Source organism: Psittacula echo, assembly GCF_963264785.1.
Source record: "Psittacula echo genome assembly, chromosome: 1".
NCBI lineage: Eukaryota > Metazoa > Chordata > Aves > Psittaciformes > Psittacidae > Psittacula > Psittacula echo.
In genome coordinates this window covers 25,948,840-25,973,172 of record NC_137735.1, presented here as the reverse complement: position 1 = coordinate 25,973,172, position 24,333 = coordinate 25,948,840, and the positions used below count along the sequence as shown (strand labels likewise).

General features: G+C 40.4%; 1 protein-coding gene across 3 annotated transcripts in view; it reads left to right on the top strand.

Annotated features, from left to right (window-relative positions):
* Positions 1 to 24,333, top strand: part of APBB2 (amyloid beta precursor protein binding family B member 2) — a gene marked incomplete at both ends in the record, with an annotated part of 118,071 nt that overhangs the window by 50,129 nt on the left and 43,609 nt on the right. For all 3 annotated transcript variants that reach the window (XM_080625538.1, XM_080625537.1, XM_080625536.1), the window contains 4 exons: positions 3,032 to 3,094; positions 3,523 to 3,608; positions 3,719 to 3,779; positions 23,088 to 23,234. In XM_080625538.1, coding sequence (XP_080481664.1) covers positions 3,032 to 3,094; positions 3,523 to 3,608; positions 3,719 to 3,779; positions 23,088 to 23,234 — 357 coding nt within the window. The remainder of the gene's footprint in view (positions 1 to 3,031; positions 3,095 to 3,522; positions 3,609 to 3,718; positions 3,780 to 23,087; positions 23,235 to 24,333) is intronic.

Sequence of the window (24,333 nt, the reverse complement as noted above, 5' to 3'; positions counted from 1 at the left end):
TAGGTACAGACAAAGGCATTTGTCTCTTGAAGGTTTCTGCATTCACTGATAAGCATCTTGCATACCATTATTGAAACAATACTGATTTTTTGACTCTGTGGTTATTAGGATAGCACTGCAGTACAATACCAGCAGACCTAGAGTAGTGGAGTTCAAAATGGGAGTGTGAATTTGGCTCAAGACTTTGTGCACTACCGAATACTGAACCTGCTACAAAGAAGGGGTGCAGCTGGAGTTACAGTGGGAACTGTTAGGAAAGGTCTTGCATTTCTTGAAACCACAGATGTTAAGCTTTGTTAAAAGGGGATTGGAGGTAAAATCCTTTGTGTTTTTAGGTGGTTCTGAGCAGAATCCCAGAACAGAGCAGTAAGAGGGATATAAGCCGTGGTGTGGTCTTAAGATAGGAGTAATGAAATCACTTGTAATCTAGATTTAACAGCATCAGCTATCATGACTCTTTGGTTTTTTCATCTCTCCTTCATCAATACTTGTCAGCATCTGGTCTTCTCCATGTCACTTGCAGATGATACAGGTGCAGTCCCTGTTCACTGCTCTGCAGCCTCCCCCAAGTGCTCCCCTTCTGCCTATCTGTGAAGGATTAATCTGGGTGTCTGTGATACGGTCAGTCTGACACTTCACAAAAGATGTGGAATCCAGTCTAGAATAGGGACTCCCAAATGCCTTTATCCTGGCACTGTCATTGGTAGCAGCAGTTGTGGTGGACAGCTTCCAGCTCCAAGTTGGACTGTGTGTGAGTTGTGTTCCCTCATTGCTGTTTGGAAGCCTGTGCTCTGAGATAATCTGGTTTGGGAGGGCTGGTTTAGCTCATTCCCGCGTGCTGGAATTTGTATGGCTTTCTTCTGAAAAGGTTGAGGGATATATAGGTCTTAGGCAGATGAAAGAGTATAATCTAGCATTGAAGATTGGCATGGGAACATTTCATATCTGTCCCAGTAGGCTTCCATGAGTCCATAAAAAAAAAATACTTCCATCTGTATCACATTTGTTTGTGAAGCATCATTTGCTAGTCTTGAGATGAGTTTATTTGGGCTCTTTCAGATTTTGAGATTGTCAAGTATACATTTAGATATGCCTTCCGCCCACCCTGAGTAATGCCTTTTTACCCTTTGTCTTGTTTCTTCCTTTTTCTTTTCTTTTTCTTTTTTAATTTTTAAATTTAAATTCTTATTTTGTGTCCCTGTCTCTTAAATGATGTGCTATTCAGAAGCTTTGCTTCATATGGTAGAATGTGGCTCACAGCTGAGGGCAGTCAACAAAGAATGGATCAAGTCAGCCATTTTGATGTTGTAGCTTACTCTGGATGTTTAGCACAAAGAAAAGCTGTTACTATTGTTGAACAGAAAATCAGGAAAAAATGGGTAGGGAGGAATGATGCTGAAAGGCTGCAAGGGAATTGTGCTTTCACAAGATAATCAGTAAATTTCAATCCAGAGCAATTATGGATTAATCATTATGCAAAAATCCAGCAGATTTAACCAAAATGCTAATAAATGTTAAATATTAATAATCTGGAACATTCGTGCCATTTCTCCCCCTCAAAAGCATGAAAATGTATTTTGGTTTTGCACGGCTGATTAGATTTGACTTGGTCTTCAAGGGCTCTTTTCTCCTGTGTGTTGCCAAGTTACTTTTGTGAATCCTCATCCTTTGTAACATTCTTTTCCAAATTTTAGAGGTTTTGCTGCCTCTTTCCCACTTCCTGTGGTGAGAAAAAGCTGTAGGGTTTAGTTTTTAGTGAGAGCTTCTTTGAGATCATGGCAGAATTTGGTGATGGTGATTGTGTTGTCCTATAGCATGACTCATCCCAGTCCTGGATAACCTCTAGAAGTTCTCCTGTGGGGAACATAACCATTAGCAGCTAATAATTAAAGAGGAGGGGCTTAGTAGGGAAACTTAACAACTCAATTAATTCAAACGAATTTTAGGGAAGAGTTACTCCAGGGGGTTGTTTCTCACAAATAATTCCTCCAGTGAGATATACTGAGAACATTTCTGAGGTGAGAGGTCTACCCTACAAATTAGTGCATTGGGCCGTATGAATAGGAATCACTTCATCTTGGGGCTGAGCTGGACGTCCTGGGAGAGCTCATCTTAAAGGGGCTACTAGGTACAGGAATATTTGGTTTGGTGAATCTATGAAGAGGTGGCTCTGGGTCTCTTGAGAACCAAATCTCCTGTCCCTCCTGGCTCTTGTTCAGGACTCTGGGATTTCTGTCCTCATGGGGAAGAGGAAGACAGCACCAATATCACCTGCTCCTCCCAGGCTTAACAGAGAAGGATGAACCTCAGGTTGCTGTAGTGCTAAATGCACTGCTGCTTGTTCGTACCAGCAAATGCCTCTGAAAATTTTGAGAAACTTGAATGGAAATGAGAGGGTGGTTTGTTTGGGTTTTGGTTTGTTCCACTTCTTTAAAAAAGCTGCTAGACTTTCTTCAGCAAGAAGTCTCTCTGCACTCCTTATTAATATTCCTTCCCTTCACTGTCCTTTTCTTGTGCTCTTTCTCTAGAAATACTTGATTTTCACCTTGTATATACCTTATCTTTGTATATATATATAGTTGTGTTTCAGTACTTCCAGTTCCAGTAGTGTTGGGGTCTTTTAGCAAAAGCGCAATCAAATAGAAATCCTAATGTTTCCCCTTAATTGCTGTTTATCAAAGGCTGTAGCAGCTGTGGCCAACATTCATATTCAGATTCATTTTGCTTGCTTTTAAGATCATAGTTAAAGAGTAGTTTCATTGTCTGTTCCTAATTTATATTAACTTTCCTTGTTTCAATCATTTGTTTTGGTAAGTAACTGTTAGAAGCATGTCTTCCTTCCCCTTCCCTCAAATGCCATGGTATAGCGGAGTAATTAAAGTTTGAGGTGATCTGTTCCCTAACCCATCCTGTAAATATCAATGCTAACAACAGTGTCTTGTGTTTTTTTTCTTTTTCTTTTTTTTTTCTTTTTCTTTTTTTTTTTTTTTTATCAATGTGCTTCTTCCTGTGTGAATAATTATGTGTCTAGAAACAGCCATGGAGTGATTTTGCTGTACTGAATGGGGGAAAGATTAATAGTGACATTTGGAAGGCAAGTATATTGTCAGATTTTAGAACCTTTAATACTGTTACCCTTGTTTTTTGCATGGCAGTGGCTGGTTTTTTTTCCCTTTTTATTTTTCCATGAATGTCATTCATAATCTAGGCCAAAGTGAATGGGGGTACTACTAGGGATGTCTAGCTCACAAACATGCTGCCTTTTCTGATCTTTCCACTTGGAATGGATTCAGTCTAAACTAGCAGGGCAACTGCCGTGATGTAACAAATGAGATGCCTGCAGTGAATGAAATGCAGCTTGAGAATATATGCATGCCTCTTTTCAACTTCAGCCGGAAATACTATTGCTTCTTTGCAGGGAGGATTTAATTTCTCTTTGAAATAAGAAATAACATGATGGTGTACTTAATACTATATTAGTAGCGCTTAAAACTATACTAATAGCTCTGCTTTTATCTCTAGGATCTGCATGCAGCCACCGTGAACCCAGACCCAAGTCTGAAAGAGTTTGAAGGAGCAACGTTACGCTATGCCTCTTTGAAGCTCAGGTACAATGACTTCAGAAGTCTCCATGGAAATCTCAGCTCCGTTTTGTGCTGTAATTTTTATATGACTTTAAGATTAATATTGAGTTTTTTTTTCTTCCCTCCTGTAACAGAAATGGTCCACAATCTGATGATGATGATTCCTGTAGCATCAACAGTGATCCAGAAGCCAAGGTCTGTCAGAAGATCCACAATAAGATAACAGTTAAAAATTTGCAATTGTAAACATGACTTGCAAGGTGCAGATGTCTCCTGAGTTTTGAAAGGAACAATACTTCTCCTCTTGGCACAATGTAGATTGACTGTGCAAAACTATTTTCATCAAAGGAATTTGCAGATTTAAAGCTTCATTCAGTTTGGTCAGGAAAGTATTACTTATCTTAAAATCATGTAAGCCAGGAAACTGAATGTTGCCGTTTAATATTCTACTGTGTCCAACTGTAATAACTGACCTCTTGCACAACTGCATGAAGTTTCTGTCCTGAAAGAGAGAAGGCTCTGTTGTTTGTCATGGCTGGATAGCTTCCTGAGGCATTCAGTGTCAGAATTTGCTCTTTATTCTTGAGTTTACCTCTTTTTTAAGTACTGTTTTTTGTTAGTGTGCCTGCTTGAGTTCAGACCTAATACCAAGACTTTTTAGATCAAAGAACTTAGTATTTTAGAACACAGAATGCAACCTGGTTTGGGAATAAAATTCATAGGAAAAAAAATGAGATAATTATGTGAACAAGCACATAACTAAATCAGAGTTTTTACTGTTGTAATCTAAGATTTTTGAGGAGAAAGAAGCAGCAGAAGGTTTTGACTGCTTGTATACATATCTCCAGATTTGTCTTGTTGATAGTTTGCCTTGTGCTTGCATCCATTTTTAAGGATGTATGTGAATCTCTGTAATTGGAAATCCAAGTAATTTATAGAAGTGTTTTGGCTGTGCCACACACCTGCAGTGATTTTCAGGATCAGAAGATACTTATATGCAGCAAGACAGTATGTAACAGTTAATAATTATACTAGCATTAATGACATATTTTAGGAGAGAAAACAGACTGATCAGGGTACTTCTTTGTCATCTTGATTATTTGGCTTGTGATGTTTAAATCAGATGTGTTTTGCTTGGCAGGCTGGCAGCTAAAAAGCAAGGGTTTCAGCTGTGCTCATTACAGTGACAAGCACTAAATTCTGAGTGCAGTAAATGGAGTCAGAGGACTGATGAGCATTAGGTACCAGTCCGCAGAACCAGAAAGCTGTTCCTTTCATGATAAGCCTTACGGTATGGAAAGCATTATAGGGAGGCAGTCTTTTGATAAGTCTGAATCTTTACAAGGTGATTTGCACTGAATAGAATTAAGAGCCTTTCCTGCATGGGGAGCTGTTGACAGCATCTGTGTGGATGAATAACACTTGTCATCATCTCCCTTGCATTTGTTGCTTTCTGTTTAAACTTCAGAATTTATGGTACTGATACCTATACGGTGTCTGTGAAATAGGTCAGTGCCAAAAGCTTGTCCTCTTTAGTGTATCACAGCTGGTTTTGTTTCTCCTGTTTAGGCAAAACCATGCTGATAACACATAAACAGGTGTCAAAACTGAGCGCTGAAACATCCACAGAAGTGACTGAGAGGAGCAAGGGGAAAAATAGAGGGGAAACTATACATGTTTGGTCTGGGTTGTTCTTTTTTTGTTGTTTTTAACCGCTTGAGTCAAAGCACCTTACCTGCTGTCTGGCAGAGCCTGATGGGGATGTTGTGCAGGGTCAGCCATGACCAAGTGTGTGGACGAGCAGGTGAAGCTCAGCAGCACTGGTGTTGCTTTGCAGCAGGAGAGGCTGTGGGCAGAGCTGTTCAGTGCCTCTGCCCCAACCACAGGAAAAGCAACTACTGCATGGCTATACCTTCCAGGGTTGGTAGCAGCAGGGAAGTGGCCCAGAAGCAGCAGGGAAAATCTTCACTGGTGGAAAATGCTCTGGGATCTTTAATTCTCCCATGGATGGGAAGGGGGTATGGTAGGTGGATTCCTTTCCAGCCCATTTTCACAAAATATTTCAAGACTGAGAGAAGTCTGACAGGATTTGGAACTGATGACCTGAGGCTTAGAAATCAAATTTTTAGCCCATTAGGCTCTCTTCTGCTGAATGCTGGGCTTTAACTATATTTGATTGAAGCTTGCTTTCATGTGGCAGCAAGCACAGATACTTTTTTTTAAATTTCAGCATAAGGAAGCTTTTTTTAATTCATTAAACTCGCTATTGGAAGAATTTGCTAGAGATTTTTTTAGAGATCTTAAGCCTATTTAAACCTATTCATGATAGTGGCCAGTACATTTGGGAGTTAAAAAAATCTGTTTCTTCACTGAGTAATGCTCTTTCAGCAAAGGGAACCATGCCACCTTGTGGAAAGCTGAAGAAGTTGTCTTTCACCAGAGTGTCAACTGCAAAGATCATAGCACTGCATAGATGTCAGTTTTAGGGAAAGTGTGTCATATAATTAATGTAATTCTTGTAAGAAGAGTGTTTTATGCAGCAACGCAGTTAAGCATGCAAAATTGTCAAGAAACAGCAGATGTTTCTCTGTACATCATGTACTTTAATATGCGGCTTCGTATCCTTGGCATCTTCATGTTGGGTGTCTGCACAAGGCCATAAAAGAGAAGGGGAAGGGAAAGAAAGGGGAGAGTGATTACATCCGGCTTCTTGATTTCAGTAATTTATTTTGGTATGAATTACTTGGAGAGATGGCTCGTTGCACTTGACAAGGATCCTAATTCTGCATGTGAATCATGCACAACTGGAAATGAGTTTTGAATTGGTACTTCCCAGGAGACAGATCATAACCTTCCTGGTTAATTTATAGAGCAAACTGCACCTTCCTATTTGAGTTTCAAGGGAGGTAAAGATGTTTTACCAGTCCTGGTCTGTAAATTCCTCTGGGCTCTCTCTTTTTACATTGTTGTAAATTATGGTGACTGAGTGTAAAAGTATAGAAAGATGCTGAATTTTTTCTTGTGGTTACGTAAAGAAACTGAGCCTCCTGGGAAATCTGTCTCTAAAAATGGGACGAAAAATTGAAAGCTCATGTGACTCAATTTCTCCAAAATAATTTCAGAATTGGCTTGTTTGGCCTGACATTTGGGCTTGCCTTTGTTCTGTCCTTTCTGTCCTAAGCTTTCTACAAAGGCTTATTGTAGTCTTTCAGCGTAAAGCACAGATTTTTTAATTCCCTGCCTAAATGAGTCTGTTCAGCAGACCTTCACTTTCTAGCTTTATCATTTTAGAGTAGTTTCAGCTATATATCAGCATCTAAGAATAGGAAGAATGTGTTTCTACCAGCAGAAGTACTAGGCAGTTGCTCCAGAACTCTGTTTTCTACTTTAGAAACCAGTAAATACTCAGGATCTCAAAGGAAGAGGAGGAGACTTTCCAAAAGAGGTGGAGGTAGGAGATGCTGATACCAGGTATTTGAGTTTGATTACTTACCTGTAGGTGATTGAAAACACAGTTGGAGACACAGAGAGTGAGTTGGTGAAGAACTCCTACAGATTACCTGGGCTTTAGGGATTAACCAGTTGGTCTTTTTGGAGTAATGTGAGGGATGCTTCTGACAAACTGAGTTGTCAGACCATGGGGGGCTGTCGTGAAAGTGGCCTGTAAATAGCACTGTCAAAATAATTTTACTGTTTGTCCCCCAAAGAGTTAATATCCTTCTCTCTACTGCTTTTCTTGCTATGGAGGCACGTATGTGTGTTTTGGAGACATCCTACATTTGCTTGTTTCTGGTCTTCTCCAGAAGCAAATGTCCTGACTAGACACTGGACCATTTGTAAATAATTAGCATGTCTCATTGGTGTTAGAATGAGTCTGATTTCTGATGCAAGTGAAGACTTAACCAGAGAGGAAGAGGTTTTGCCATTTATACTAGTTCCATGAAAGGATGACCTTTGCAAACAGGCAGTATGGAAACCTCATAGCAGCCTTCCAGTATCTGAAGGGGGCCTACAAGGATGCTGGGGATGGACTACTCATCAGGGACTGTAGTGACAGGACAAGGAGTAATGGATTAAAACTTAAACAGGGGAAGTTTAGATTGGATATAAGGAAGAAATTCTTTACTGTGAGGGTTGTGAGGCACTGGAATGGGTTGCCCAGGGAGGCTGTGAATGCTCCATCCTTGGCGGTGTTCAAGGCCAGGTTGGATGAGGCCTTGGGTGGCATGGTTTAGTGTAGGGTGTCCCTGCCCATGGCAGGGGAGTTGGAACTAGATGATCTTAAGGTCCTTTCCAACCCTAACTATTCCATGAGTCTATGATTTTCCAGCAGTTTCACAGCCCACCTCATTCTGCATATAATCTTCTCATGAGCACATGAAACACTACAAAAAGCCGCAGTTCAATTAATTTCAATGAATGGACTTGAATCAGTTAATTAAATCTGAGGAGTTTATTCCATCTTAAGTCTCCTTATGGAGATAGATTAAATTGGAAAGGAAAATTTGGCTTCTTTAACAGTTTCTCATCCAAAAGGGTACTTCTGCTTTGGAGGTTTGTGGTTTTTCTGGCCTGGACTAGTCTTACTAGTCAAGTAACTGGTCAACTAGTTCAAGTATTACCTTGCTTTGATGGTAAAAACCTCTTAACCTAAAATTTTGAGGCAGGTTTTTTTTTTTTTATGTTTAGCCATCTTGTAGTGCATTTATAGCAGGTGATTGTGTCTCTTTTTCAGCTTAGTTTTATTAAAGTAAACAAGCCACATGGTTTTAATTATTCATAATGAGGCTAGAAGGGTTGTTACCATCTCCTTACGAGTCCCTGTTTCCCTGACTGTTGTAGCAGCTCTGTGTTTGCTGTCTTCAATTCTTAACCATGGCAATCAGATTTGTTAGTTTGGTTGGAGTTTTTCCAGGGTCTCGTAGGGTAGCTTTAAAACATCCATATTTCTGTTGGAAAGCTCTTGACACAGAATTTAATTTATTTTTTCAACTCCTAAGTAGGTAATCAGTTCAGTTGCAACTTAAGCATAATTACAGCCAGTGTTTAGAAGTTTCAGCAGAAGGAAAGTTTTGGTCTTCATGTCAAGAATTTGAATAGTGCCTTGGTCAGGAGGGACGAGTTGGTTTGTTTTGGGGTTTGTTTTGGTTTTTTTTTTTCAAAGAACCTTATTGCCAGTATCTGAAAGCTTCTTGTGAACAGCAGAATTTTTGTATTTTGGGGATTAGCCTGAGCAGTGTGTGCATAGCTCTTTTGCCACTAAGGTACTGCCAATGGAAAATTAAGTGCATTTTTGGAGATACTGATTTTTGCATTGGTGAGAGCGTGTGGAAATGGCTTCACAAAATGCAGTAGAGTGCTCACAGATCACATCCTTAAATTATGTTCTTAAGTATTTGTAATCAAAAGAACTACAGAGTAAGAGTTTAGTAGTTTTTAAAAAATACTTGCCTTTTCCTCTTGGCTTATCTTAGGCTTTCAGAGAGAAGAATAAATAACAGTCTGGCGGGGAATAAAATCCTTTTTTTTTTTTTTTTTTTAAACAAACAAACAAATCCCCAACATAAACCCAAAATAAATATTGTAGTGGAATTTGGGGTTGGGGTACCTTGTTTCTTTCAAAACCAAAAAGGCGCCCTTAGTTTCTTCCCACTCTCACCATCACAGTGGCTTTCAAAATGATGAGTTAAGACTTTCATCTTCTGTTTGTAACATCAGTGAATAACTGGAAAGGGGTCAGTTTTGACAATTCCTATAGTATAGCAAAAGTTTGTCTATCTTTCCATCCTTGCAGCTTCTGGGTAGCAATGGTGAGTGATGGTGACAGCAGTTTCTAAACTCGTTGCTTGTTTCTGATTTTGGCTGTTTCCCATAAGCTGTGTTAAGGTATCACTCCAGCTATGAAGATGCTGCAGGCAAATGATGCAAGTGCTTGAAAGCATTCTGCTTCAAAAGCAGTTTTAGAAATAGCAGACTAAAGCACTAAAATACATCTCAACAATTTTTATTTTATTTTTCTTCAAAAAAAAGTCTTTTTAATTTTGTACATTAGAACTTTTGGAGAATGTTTGCTTCTCCATTATCTCTCTCTGATATTTACTACTGTTGACACCTATTTTGTCATTAGGTGATGTTATAAGTGATAATGTCATAATGTGAGGTACCTCATAATACAGATTTCCATCTAGAGGATGTTTGCTTCCACATTGTCCCTAAGTGTAGTCTTGTTTAATCAAATATGGAAATTAGTCTGGGGCAGAAAAAGATGTAACATTTTCCCAAATCTAAGCTACAAATCTGAGTTATAATATGCTTAATTCATAGAATTGTAGAACGGTTTGGGTTGGAAGGGACATTGAAGATCATCTAGTGCCAGCCCCTCTGCCATGGGCAGGGACACCTCCCACTAGACCAGATTGCTCAAAGCTCAGTTAAGCGGCCTTAAACACTTCCAGGGATGGGGTATCCACAACTTTCCTGGGTAACCCATTTCGGTGTCTCACCACCCTCACAGTGAAGAATTTCTTCCTAATATCTGATCTAAATCTACCCTCTTTCAGTTTAAAGCCATTACCCTTTGTCCTATCCCTATATTACCTTGGAAGAAATCCCTCTTCACCTTTCTTGTAGGCCCGCTTTAGGTACTGAAAGGCTATATGGTGTCCCTGGAGCCTTCTCTTCTCCATATTATACAATATACGTATGATATAAACATCTGTTTCTGGAGCCCTTCAAGATTTATAATTAGATCCTGCAAAATGTTACATGTTTTTTATTCCTAGAAATCCTACATATCCTTGGGATCTAATTAGATGTAAAGCTATCATGCATGATCAGGACATGGGTGATTGAACAGCAGGAGGAATAGAGACAGAGCCTTCCTTAGAAAAATATATCACAAAGCCATTCCTCACGTGAAAGAGAATGGAAACTGCTTTAAAAGTTACCAATATTTTCCGAGTGTGTAATGCAATAGTTATGTATCGAATTATCAGTATTTGCTTTATTAAGATGTAGTGTACCGAAGAGTTGTGTTCAGTGCTGGATTTCTACAGGATTGAGAAAAGAGAAGGTAAAATATAGGAACATGTTTGTTTCAAATCAGAGTATCTCCTTGGCCCATAAAGTTTCAGTATTGATGGTGACTTTGTCTGCCACAGGTCTGTTGACCAGGAATTGTTGTTAGAGTAGTAAGAACGTAAATAGCAATTACATAACAGGAGGATAAATGATACAGGTGGGAGCTGTGTGAGTTACACTTTTCTCTTGAAGCAGTTACTGCTTTGTGAGTGCCATGTGTAGCTTTTTGCTTGAGCAGTTTAGGTGCATGCTGGTGACCTCTCCTCACAGGCAGGTAGCTTCCTTCCCTGACTGCCAGCTGAGAGAGGTGGTGCTGGAGCCAGCATGAGGTCACAACCGTGGTGCACCCAGTGTGCTGATGCTGCCTCCGATTAACAGGAAGTCATTTCCAAAGTTGAAACAGTGATGTTAAAATTGTCGCTACTCTCTCAGGAAGTGTTGGCCATGTTTGAGAAAACATGAATGTACCTGTTTTTTTTTTAATTTTCTTTCTTTTTTCTTTTTTTTTTTTTAATGATGCTGTTTCTTCCAGGGGTGGCTGTTTCAAGAAGAGTATTCTGTTGCTTGACTAGGTCAAAATGCCACTGTCATCCTCAGCACTGTTTCTTGTGGGTATGCATGATGCGTTTTTTTCTTGGCTGGGGTCTGTGTATGGCATCTTGCTGTACGCAACCATTTAACAAGCCATGATTGTTGATCAGAACATAGAATCATAGAATGGTTTGGATTGGAAGGGACCTTAAAGATCATCTAGTTCTAAGCCCCCTGCCATGGATAGGGACACCTTCTACTAGACAAGGCTGCTCAAAGCCCCATCCAACCTGGCCTTACGTTAAAGGTGGAAGAGTGGTGTTTTCCTGGTGTTTCTTAATGGCATGGATCTACTTTTAAAGCTGTTCTGTCAGCCAGTCCACGTTAATTGGCAGCATCTGGGACTGGCATCCAGGCATCTTGCTATTCCTTATGTCTGTATAATGAAAACCAGAAGAACCTAGCTGCTGCTCCAAGAGAGATTGTTTTGGGTTTTTTTTTTTCCTTGGAGGAATCTGTGCTTCCTGGCATTTTAATTTTTCTTATTTTTGGTTGGTTTTCATCACCATTCATTCATTGTTTTGTGGTGCACCACACTGTGCAAGGAGTGCTTTGTGTATGATTGATGAAGGAGTCCTCAGGAGTGGACAGAAACAAGGGGAAGAAGCAGTCTTCATTGTACTCATGTCCCACAGGCAGAAAGCTCCTGTTGCCATTCTGCAGACCAATAGATCGAGTGCTCAGGCAGCTCCTAGTTTAGCTCAGCCTCTGCTGATATTGCTGGCAGGCGTTCTCATCAGCTCGCTGGCATCTTTGCTAATATACTGCAGAGGTAATCACAGCTTGCAGCCTTTCATACTCACCACTGGAGACTAACCATTTCAACTCTAAACAATATCTAGCCTCTGTCAGCTCCAGCTTTAGAATGGCCCATTGGTGATGTACTGCCTTTTGAATGTCTGTTCATCATCTTGGTGCTACAAAATGAACTGATCAGATTACATTTTTGTATTTCTCTTCAATTATTTGCATTATCTTGCCAGTTTAGGGTAGCTGAGGAAAATAACCTGTTCTAGTCTGCAGTGTCACAAAGCTTACCACTTCATTGCATAGATTTTTAATGAGAAAAACTAAGTGTGTTTATATGTGTGCACATAGACATGTAAAAATGTGTTACGTATATATCGTATATACACAGTTTGAAAACAGCATAGTACAAGTTTGCTGTATTAGTTGTCTGTTACAGACTTGCTGAAAGGTACATTTATGGAGGAAGTTAATTTAAAAATTAATTAAAATGGAACATCGTGTGAATAACAGCAATATTTAGGTAGCTTTAGCCAGCATGTATTTTGGTATATATGTTTATTTTGGTATTAGTTCTGCCTTTAAATTTCACTATGAAAAAGCAGGTTTCCTCGTCAAAATTTCCTGCTTTTCATCAAAGAGAAGAGGGAGTGGGAGGTAATACTTATCTCTAAAGAGATTTAAATACAGGAGATATGCAGTACATCATGCTGTGTTGCCTCTATGTGGGTGTGCATTATTCCATATGGTTGAAGGTGATCACTTTGTGGTGCTGGAGGGAGACAGTATGACATTAAGGCAGTGTGAGTCCTCAGATGTGGTCTACTGGGGCTCAAGATTTCTAGACTAAGGGTGCATATTTTTTTGAGTCTTTTTCAAAGAGTGGGAATCGATCAATTTCATTGACTTTGAATCCTGTTGTAAACATAATTTCTGCAGAAACCAAATTACTCTTAACAATGTTGCTTCTAAAGAGATATGAAATCCCAAATCCAGTGGAGCTGAAAGGTTTTTCTCCATTGATTCAGCAAGGTCAAGAGTTCACCTAAAGGCTTTTTTGGTGTGGTTTGGTTTGCTTTGTTTTGTGTTTTTTGGAGGTTTTTTGAAGTTGGATGTCAAGCGTATTACCTTTGAAATTATCACCACAGTATGACATAAAGTGCTGCTGGCTGCATTAGAACCACTTACATCTATCACCCTGCAGAAAAGCCCACATCAGAAAAATATCACTTTAAGGTTGAAGTAAAAAAGTGCAGAGCATTATTTTTTAAGAGATGAATGCACACATTCTTTCATGCCCTGTAAACTCCTGCATGGCTTGTCTTTACTGACAAAGCATATGTGTGTGTTGGGGTCGTATTCATGTGTTGCAGAATAATGAAACCTGCGTGAGTTATCCTAACAGTTCAGTTATTCTGCAGGATAGGTCCTAATTTGAGCATCATTACAGCTATTGTCCTTTATTAGTTTCCAGTGAAAAATATGACTGCCTTTTCTTCACTGAAAAAGTAGGTTTTTATTTTACTGCATTAAAATGAAATCTAAAACACCCTTAGCTCAATGTCCAGAAACCCATCCCTTTAGAATGTAAAGTCAAGGTATCTGCAAACCATCTAAAAGCCATTTCTTTATTGAAAAGACTGGAGGAAAGAATAAAGCAATTTAAATTTCTTCAGACCTATATACAGCAAAAGAGTAATAGTAGGGAAATAATAGTGTCCCTTCCATTTTTGCTCAACTGACTAGATCTTTTACTGGATTTAGAAATACAGTAATGAATAAGAAATTGGGATTCAAAAAATCTTGAACCAGCACAATAGTCCTGCAGCATTTTCTTGCCTTGAGAGAGCAGATTTGACCTCTGGCTGTGAGCCAGGAGGAACCACTGAGGCAGAAGTATTAAACTCAAAACAAGAGAGGGACTTTTGTCATTCTATGCATTGGAGTCTATGAGTCTGAAAAATGAGACTCCAGTGTCTTGGAGAAAGAGTAAGGGACTGTGAGAGCACAAAGTTCAATATTGACCTCTAGAGAAGTAATTTGTTCTAAAGGTTACTTACAGTGTTTGTAAAGCCTTTGTATTTTGTTCATTTATAATCATCTGATTGAAATAGCAATTACAGAGGATTTCTGCATTTTGTTGTGACCTGAGTATCTCTGTGCTTATTTTTGTACTGCGTGCACATTTTCAGCAATTCAAATAATACAGCATGAAATGCACCAGAAAGCTGCAAATGTTGAAAAATCTCATTAGCATGTTTTTGGTTCTCCATTTTTATTTTTTTGCAATTAAAATTTTTTGTGTCACAACTGTCAGTATTTGAGAAAATGGATGCATTGCTGTCTATTCATGTCAACTAAATGGAAGTGTTTGCTTGTTCATTGATTGCATAAGATCTTTTATTCTTTTGTTGCTCAGTTTAGCTTTGATCGTCTCCAATATTTTCATCTGAAATCAGTGCAAGCTTTCTTGATGTAGAGCAGGCAAATATACTGGAACATACTTCTTTCTCAGAATAGAGTGGCTCTATTTTATGATACTTGATCTTCCAAAGCATAAAATATGATACTTTATTTTAAAACTGTTGAAGAAATGCAATTTCCAACGTTGCGTTAGCTGCATGAGAAATGGTTAACTGCGTGACCTACATGCTGTGTCTCAGGCACAAGCCTGCTCAGTGGTCTGTAACAAAAGTTCTTACTAAATACTGTAATGATTTACATATGTCTGCAGGCAGATATAACCTTTAAAAAGAAAAAACAGAAAGGGAAACAAAGGGAAACTACTCAGAACCATGTCCTGTAGGTTCAGAAATAGAGAAGAATTTAGTAGCAGGAATTTAAATTGCCAAGGCAAACATAATCTAATATAGATGTTCATAGTGGCTACCAGCAGCTGTGTGACCTGAAAAACAATCAGCCCATGGTTTTGTAATGTACATTAGGTGGTTGTTCTCAGACTAATGTTCTAATACATTTTCTCCCTGTAATGGGATCTTTCTACCCATGCCCTTATGATCCATCCAGTTTCCAATGCTACCCTGCCATCAGTCATACATAATTCATCTCTTGTCCTCTGTCTAGTAGGGGATTGTATTTTCTTTGGTTCCTTTGATTTTATTGTTTTTAATGTTACATGCTTAGCACTACATGACCAACAGTTAGTGTGTGGCATTTGCTGACATGCAGAGAGCAGAGGTTTGTCACGATTCTGTGTTCCTGTCAAAGCTCCTTCAGGAGTTCCTCTTGGAAAATCTGCTGCAGAGCAGAACCCTACCCTGAGGTAGAGGTTTTGCTATGCCAAAGAGCAGAAGAGTGGTCCACGGTTCATTCATTCCTTCAGACCTACAGCTCCCCAGCTTTAGGCAATGCTTTAGATCAGAACTGCACTGTGAGTGAGGTTTACAGCTTTTTAGAGTTTGGATTACCATTTATGAGTTTGGTTCTTTGGCTACAGATCATTAACCCTTCAATATTAATTGAATTTGCAGCCATGTGAATATCTGTTCCCCAGAACTGTAAAGCTGAGCAGTGATACCTGTATTTTCATTTCTATTCACCTGCCTTTTCATGGGGCAGTGTGTGATAAGGTGACCTTTTTTCCTGTTTGTTTTCTTTACACAATGTCCTGTGTAGCCTGGCAGGAAATACAGTGTCTTCAGTCAAGATGAACGTACAAGACTATTAATGTACCATGGTTTAAGTGATGTTTTTTCATTCACTTTTCTCCGACACATGGTGTTTGTGGTAGTATCTTTTATCATCCCAGTCCCAAATAGCAGTGATCCAAATACAGTACACAATTCTTGTATCTCTTTTATCCTACTGTATTTATCAGCTTTCTTTGGTTTTCTTCAAACCTGTTTTTCTTTGCCAGCTCTTGGAAGGAGTCTGGGGACAGGCAGTTTCCTTATCTTTATTTAGATATTATTATTTAAATCATCCTATGTAGAGTTTTGATTTTAAGATAAAGCAGGTGGTCTGACCAGGCACAGGACACTGTAGGATTTCATTTTGTAAGTTAATACTAATAACATATAACATGATACAAGGGTTATTTGTTTATTCTATGACAGACAAAAGAAATTAGGTAGACTACTGCAAGCCAAAAGCTGGCATCTGAATTACTTTGACATTATGATGGGCCAGTAATTACAATTTGCCAGTAATTATCTGTGAGCCTCGAGCAGAGGTATGTAACCAACTGGCATTACCAGGATTGTCTGTTTTACTGAGCTCGTAGGCGAGGAGAGCTGCAGCCTTATTTTCAGTTTGGCTTGTTGTCCTGAGTTCAGCAGTGGGCAGTCATTTTTCTCCTTCTTAGTGGCTGATGCAGTGCTGTGTTTTTGACTTTTCATCCTGGGAACAGCGTTGATAACACTGGTGTTTTTAGTTGTTGCTCAGTAATGTTTACTCTGACCAAGGACTTCAAGAGTCTCATGCTCTGCCAGGGAGGAGGGGAAGCTGGGGGGAAGCAGAGACAGGGCACCTGACCCAAACTGGCCAAGGAGGTATTCCATACCACAGCACGTCACGCCCAGGATGTAGAACGGGGGACAGTTAACCCAGAAGGGCTATATCACTGCTTGGTTTGGGCTGGGTATTGGTCAGCGGGTGGTGAGTGGTCGTGTTCTCTTCCCTTATTATTTCCCTTATCATTAGTATTATTGGTGGTAGCAGCAGTGATTTGTGTTATACCTTAGTTACTGGGCTGCTCTTATCTCAGACCGTGGGAGTTACATTCTCTCGATTCTCCTCCCCATCCCTCTGGCAGCGGGGGTGGGGGGGAAGGGCGGTAGTGAGACAGAGACTGCATGGTTCTGATTTATGGCTGGGCTTAAACCACGACAGTTCTTTTTGGCACCCAACATGGGGCACGAAGGGTTGAGATAACAATAGATCTGACCAGAGTGTGTCGAATCATATTTGTGATAAGCTTGTATTTTTTTGGATTAATAGTCACTTGTCACAATGCTGATTTATTGGCTCTCAAAGTTGTTGCTCGTGATCTCACAGTTTCAGCATGTCGTACCTTACTTGCAGCTGGTATTTGCTGTGTTAGTGTTCATCAGCTGGGGGCCTTGGGCTAAGGTGCATTGTACTTTATGGTAATGACTTGTAATAGAATAGAATCATTGATCATGAAACTGATCTGGCTTGCGTTCCCAGTGTGGTCACCACCTCTATACTTTGGGAGGTATATAGTAGAAGTGTTTAGCAATTACACATCTTTTTTCCCCTCCTACGGTGGTCAGCCTATGAGAGAGACATTCCCACACACCCCTGCAACAAGTACAGCAGCTACTCAAACTCCGACTGTAGCAGACAGCGCAGCTACTCCAGCTCCAAGCACAGCAGCTACACCAGCCCCAGCGACAAGTACAGCAGCTACTCAAACTCTGACTACAACAGATAATGCAGCTACTCCAACTCCAAGCACAGCAGCTACACCAACCCCAGCAACAAGTACAGCAGCTACTCAAACTCCATCCGCAGCAGACAGCGCAGCTACTCCAGCTCCAAGCACAGCAGCTACACCAGCCCCAGTGACAAGTACAGCAGCATCATTTGAGAGTTCTGAAGGTTTTGAATGGCCTTTGGGTACCCTTAGAACCTGCCTGCTGATTGTGATGGGGATCACCATGTTGGCACACGTACAGAGTGTGTTTTACCCACGCATACAGAGTGTGTTTTACCCAGCGTACAGAGTGTGTTTTACCCACAACCATTTCATCTGATCTTGAAAGTTAAGCGGAGTCATGTTTGGGCCTTGTCTAGGATTAGACGACGATACAGAAGGACCAAGAGATTTTCCCCGAGGCTGGACAGTCATGAGTGTCAGGGTGTGTGGGACAGTATGGGCAAGTATCTAGGCCAGGGGGCCCCTCCAGTGCTTTGGAAGCATTGGAGATAGAAGGCAGCTGTATGGAGTTCCCGATGACAAGTTGCAGAAACTGCTGAAGGGGAGGATGAATTATTTTGAGGCTGGTGGGCCAATGACACTTCAGGCCATCAGGGCAGAGGTGCAACATACAGATGTACTCATGATCGAGGGGTGGACTTAGCAATGGACACTATTGCCAAGGTTATTCACGAGTGTGAACACTGCACACAGCCCTCCTGCCCTGAAAGACTGTTACAAGAGATGAAGCCCGACATCATGGACTGGATGGACTCAGGAGCTTTATAGGGATTGGTCCATGCACTAAGGAATGATCTCTCTCTCTCTCTCAGTGTGTGTGGATGTATATATATGTATATATATGAGATAAGAGTGATGGTATATTGAAAATGTGGGATCTGATGGCATGGAATAAGGGGTGGATACTGTCCTGGGTTCAGCAGTAGCAGTCATTTTTCTCCTTCTTAGTAGCTGGTGCAGTGCTGTGTTTATGACTTTCATCCTGGGAACAGCGTTGATAACACTGATGTTTTTAGTTGTTGCTCAGTAATGTTTACTCTGACCAAGGACTTCAAGAGTCTCATGCTCTGCCAGGGAGGAGGGGAAGCTGGGGGGAAGCAGAGACAGGACACCTGACCCAAACTGGCCAAGGAGGTGTTCCATACCACAGCACGTCATGCCCAGGAGGTAGAAGAGGGGGCAGTTGCCCGGAAGAGCTATATCACTGCTTGGTTTGGGCTGGGTATTGGTCAGCGGGTGGTGAGTGGTCGTGTTCTCTTCCCTTATTATTTCCCTTATCATTATTGTTATTGGTGGTAGCAGTAGTGACTTATGTTATACCTTAGTTACTGGACTGTTTTTATCTCAACCCGTGGGAGTTACATTCTCTCGATTCTCCTCCCCATCCCTCTGGGAGCCAGGGGATGGGGGGGAAAGGGGGTAGTGAGACAGAGACTGCATGGTTCTGATTTATGGCTGGGCTTAAACCACGACACATGTTTTGACTAGATGTGAGTTCCAGCAGAAAAGAAGGTTCAATGAGCAAAGTTCTTTCAGCTCAAAGGAAGCACTTTGTCTCTTGTCTAATAAATATCGTTGGTGGGAGCCAGGGAACGATGATGATTCGTGGGTGAGAGAATTAAGCAGTTCTGCTCTTGTGGCTAACTCAGCTAGAATTGGATCATACCTGATGAGAGACACCAGGTGGTTTGTTTCTGCTGGGTTTTGTGCTCTTTTGTTATAAACAGAACCTCTGACTCAAATAAGGGGGGAAAACCTACCAACAATAAAATGTGAAGTAGATCTCATGTAATACAGTTTCTGGCAATATACAGAGGGCTGCAGACCTGTGTGCACACACTTCCATTGTTCCACCCCATAGCTGTGTGTATAAATACCTCTGTTACACTCATGATGAATGCATGGTATGTATTGCATGTTACTCTGAGTCATACTTTCTGGAGCTGAGATCTGCATGAAGGACTTCATCACTTCTGATTCATGCCATCACATGTATTCAGTTGACCAAGAAGTAGAAGGTTTTTGGTCTTTGCATGTATTTTGAGCGAAAGAATGTGTTGTGTATGTGTATACTCAGGTACATGTGTTCTCTCATGAGTGGGGTGTTGGGTCTGTCTAGCTTTTATTGAAGAGGTTTTTTGTTTGCAGTGAGTCTTTGGGAAATCTCTGTTTTGAGGAAGCTGTTCAGAAGCACTTTATTTGGCTTACAGTAAGGGCTTGTAAAACACATAAGCAAAAGTTTGCTGGGTACCAGAAGCCAACAAGGTTTCTCACACCTATCTGGCTTGAAAGCACCAAGAGAGAGTGGAAGCAGGGAAGGAAACCAGGCCCTTCACCAGAGGAGAATATTAGGACAGACAAAAGCGTCCCATTCAGCTTGCTCCACTATCATGACAGTGGGCTGGGAAGGGAAAGAAATACAGTGGATGCCACCATTGGATAATTTTAAGCATAGAAAGAAATGGCCAGGAAAAAATACCAAAACAGTTCACCATATTTACTAATAAGAGATTTACCTCTTGTCAACTCAAAATGACTGTCTTTCCTGAGGTTTTTGCCTTCTTAAGATATACTTTGTTCATTGTATCTTTGTGTTCAGAAAGCAGCTAACACATTGCAGACATGGTTGAGATATGGAGAATAATGAGGAAACAGTACACTTTACATATTTGGTTCTTCACCTCTTTTAAGATGATGTAGAAAATGTTTCTCTCTGCTAGTATGCTGTTACTCAGTTTAATATTGAAATACTTGTAAAAAAAACCTCTTTCTTCTAGCACAGCTAAAAGTCTGTGTTTTAAAAGCTTGCAAAGATAAATATTTAATACCCTAATGGGCACCACAGCACTTTCAACAAGGCTCACGAGCATTTAATGTGCCAGAAGCAATTCTGCCATCTTGAGATTAAATGACCTTAATAATTGCTAAAAAAATACTTTTGTACCTCTTGTAGCCCTGAAGTGAAGAGCACCCCTGAGTGTTGACCTCTCCTTTGTTTCCTCTTTCACCTTCTCCTTCATCTCCCTTTAAAATCTGAAAGTCGGCACTTTTGTGGGTTTCCAGAAGAGCTGGGTCAGGAAGCAGCAATGTAAGAGAATTTGAATATTGGTTTCCTTCTTTGTAAAGCAAAGGAAAAGAAATCAGTAATATATCCACAAAAAAAAAAAAAAAAAAAAATCTGAAGGCATGAGAGACTTTCATTTCTTACCCACACTCACATAGAGTTTCACACAATTTGGAGAGTGTGTGTGCTGTCTGATGCCTTAGATGAGATACATCATTAGCAACTCAGAGTAGGTGCCAGAGGTACAAGAGACAGGCTCTTAGGCTGGGTTTTCTGCTCGGCAAAGTAGGCTGGATGGGTGCATTGTGCAAGCTGAAAGGAGGCTGAAAGAGGAGAGAATTTTTAGAGGGAAGGAGGGAGAGACACATTGATCTTTTTACCCACTGGTGAATTTTATTCCTCCCTTAGTTTTCCAGTTGGCATATTATGCATATTTAAAATACCTTGGTGTTTTGGGTCTTGTTTTGAGGACAGTGTTTCCCAAATGGCACGCCAGTGGTGGTGTGTGAGCTTGATCCACTCACTGACTTCACAGCAGTTTTTAGAAGGCAGCAAAGGAATATTCAGTGTCAGCTTTTGAGCTCAGAAGCTGATATATTTACTGCATCTCAAGAAAAATGATTAATTGGTAACTCCAGCATGAGCCTGCTGTTGCAGCTCCTGGGCCTGGGTGCCTGTGTGATAGGGTCCTGCTGGAGGCAGTGGGGCTCCCAGCAGCCACCAGTTTCAGCATAACTTCAGGAAGTTCCCAGGATCATTGCCTGCTTTCCCAAGCACCAGCAGGATGCTCTTGACAGCAAAGAAAGCACTGTGGCACAAGGCGACAGTGCCGAACAATGAGCGTTGGTCTTTGCAAGGTCAAAGTTGTGACAAATACCTAACAGGGAACTGGATTAACTGAAACAATTGCAGGTCAGTTTGCCAGAAGAGCATAGCATTCCAGGGCAGCATAACATTTTAGAAGAAATGTTTGAATAACACTGAAGCAAGCAGGGGTACCAAGGACTGAGAAGTAACTGACACCAATACTTGATCCATCTTGGCAAGGGGAGGCTTGGGATGAAAGAATGGAAAGGTTATAGGATGGCAGGTTTTCAGTTATTAATTGTAAATTGTACTTTTTGAACTTGTGCCTGCCGACTCCTCTACCTCTGTAGACATCTTCACGGTTAGCAAAGAGGATTTGGATGTAAAAAGTGAGTGCAGCTTCATGTCAGTGGTGGTGCAATCACTGACTCAAGCACAGAGTCACAGGGAAACCCAGATTGGTGTGGCCTGTGCTTTTGAAATGTATGTGAAGACTGAGACTGATGGACAGATGCCTTATTTTAAGATGATCGGGTGGGATTTGATTTGGCAGCATTTGATGGTGGTGTCTGTTGCTGTAGTAAATACCTAGAAGCTATCAGGAATTTAGTATCATTCAGGAAGTATTATTGCTGAACCTTTAGGAACCATCTTAAATGTTTTTGGTGTGTCTATTAAGGAGGTACAGCAGTCAGTCTGTTGTACATCCATCACTGGTGGCGCATCGCCATTTGGGAGTGAGATACCCATACTGTTCTCTTGAGGAAATCTTGGTCTTGTAGACAAGCTCCTATTCACTTTAGTGTGAGGTCTGTATGTCACCCATCATAAAGCCTGAGAGCAAATGTGCAGGGTTTTTTCCAGAATTAATTTTTTATTCTCTAGGAAATGTAGGGTAGAGTTGATGCCATTCCGTTTTTCCCATTTAGTTTTGTTTGCAAAAAGCACCATATGTGCAAAGTAATGTTGCCTTGGCTTGTTCTGCCAACCAAGTAGTCTGGTTGGTTAAACATCTTTCTGCTAAGAAAACTGTATAATTAGGTTGTTTCATTTTAAAGGTCATTTTTAATTTCTTCTAGAAAAAAACTGCTTTCCTCTTATGATAGCTTATCTTCTTGTTAGTGCTTTGAGTTTGTTATTGTTTGCTACCTTCATTAAACTTACTGCAGAAATGATTACTGCAATCCACAAAAAAATTTCAGTTTCCTGGTTAAAAGCCAGGCAGTGAGTGTGAATCTCACAACAGACATAATCCACTGCTAGTTTATTTCTTTTCAATTAGAGCTCTAGATACTAGCTAAAATTTCAATTATCCTATATCTGTAGTTATGCTTTTTCCTTTATTTCTCAGTGTTTGTATATATCGTACTATTTACTGCTCCCTTGTTTCCTCCTTTACATTAACAAAAGTATTTTTATTGTAAATCATTACTGTTAACCTCCACAGATATCTTTCCTGGCAAGTTGTGTATTCTTCTTTGTTCCTTCAAATGTTTTCACCTTGACATTCTCAAATTATATTTTAATAATAAAATAATATATAATATATATTATTATATAATATATATTATTATATAATATATAATAAAAATAATAATTATATTTTAATAATAAAAGCATAAGAATAAGTAAAGGCCTCATCTACAAGGCCTTGATTTTGTTCCTCTTCTTGCTGGGGATCTTTAACCTTAACTGTCTATAGTTTCTGTTACATGACTTGATTTCCATAGCTGGATACAGCAGCGTGTTGTGTACTCCAGCACAGCTTCAGATTTTTCTGGTTTCTTTTCAGTGCTTTGCTGTGCGATCCCTGGGCTGGGTGGAAATGGCAGAAGAAGACCTAGCTCCCGGGAAAAGCAGTGTTGCTGTGAACAACTGCATCAGGCAGCTGTCTTACTGTAAAAACGACATCCGAGACACTGTTGGCATTTGGGGAGAGGTAAGAACAGGGTGAACTACTTCTCTTGCAGCATCCCTCTCATGTAAGAAAACATCTTGAAAGAACAACTCTGTAGGCAGATATGTGCGTGCTCTGTGTCGGGGATTTTCCTAACCCAGCTGGCACTGCCAAGAAATGTAAAAAGGGCTCAAGAAAAGTGCTGCCATTTTTGTTCTAAACTGATCAGGACAGCAGCCCAAAGATCGCACCTTTATGTTTATGTCTGTGCTGGTATACACCTGTGGAATTACAGTGTTGGGTTCAGACAAGCCAAAATCAGTGGAGGTCTTTCTCCTGACTGAAGGTTTGAAAGTGGTGCTTTACAACAGCATTTTCAGAGGTTTCAGTGACAAAAGGGCTTTAAGGAAACCCAGATTGGTGTGGCCTGTGCTTTTGAAATGTATCTGAAGGCTGAGACTGATGGACAGATGCCTTATTTTAAGATGATTATTTTATCAGTTTTTCAGAAGGAAGTTAACTTCATGTCATCAGTCTGTCTGTTGGTTCCTCTCCAGTAACTCTTGAATCTGTTCACCAGTGTCATCCAGTTTTGAAGGATGCCAGATTCTCACACATTGAGGGGAAAAACAGAGAGCCCAGCTCTCCTCTTTCTTGGTTTGCTGATGGGTCAGTGCACCTTCATCAGCTGAACCACGCGAGCTCTGTGCTTCTTTCTGATTTGGCAGGAAAGACAGGATAATGCTGTGTGAGCTCGGGGGAAACATGATGAAGGAGGCTTGAGGTATTGTGGTGTCAGAAATAGATGTCTAAAATAGATGGAGTGGAAGGTGTGGAGGGATCAGTAAGTGAAACAAGAAGCAAGGAAAAGGTAGGGTTATAGTGGTGGGACGTATAGGGGACATAGAAGACAAATCCATAAAAAAGCATCATTATTTGATTTTTTATGGAACAACTTAAACTTCATCCAAATCTTATTCTCTACCTCTCTCCTGACATGTTTTAAGGAGGTTAAACTAATGTGGATTTACTACACACAGTTTGAATGCCAGAGTGATGTAAGAGTGAATGTTGGAACCTTCACTTGTGTGATCTAAGTGAAACAGTACTGCCAGACAGAAGAGGAATTAAAAGAAAGACT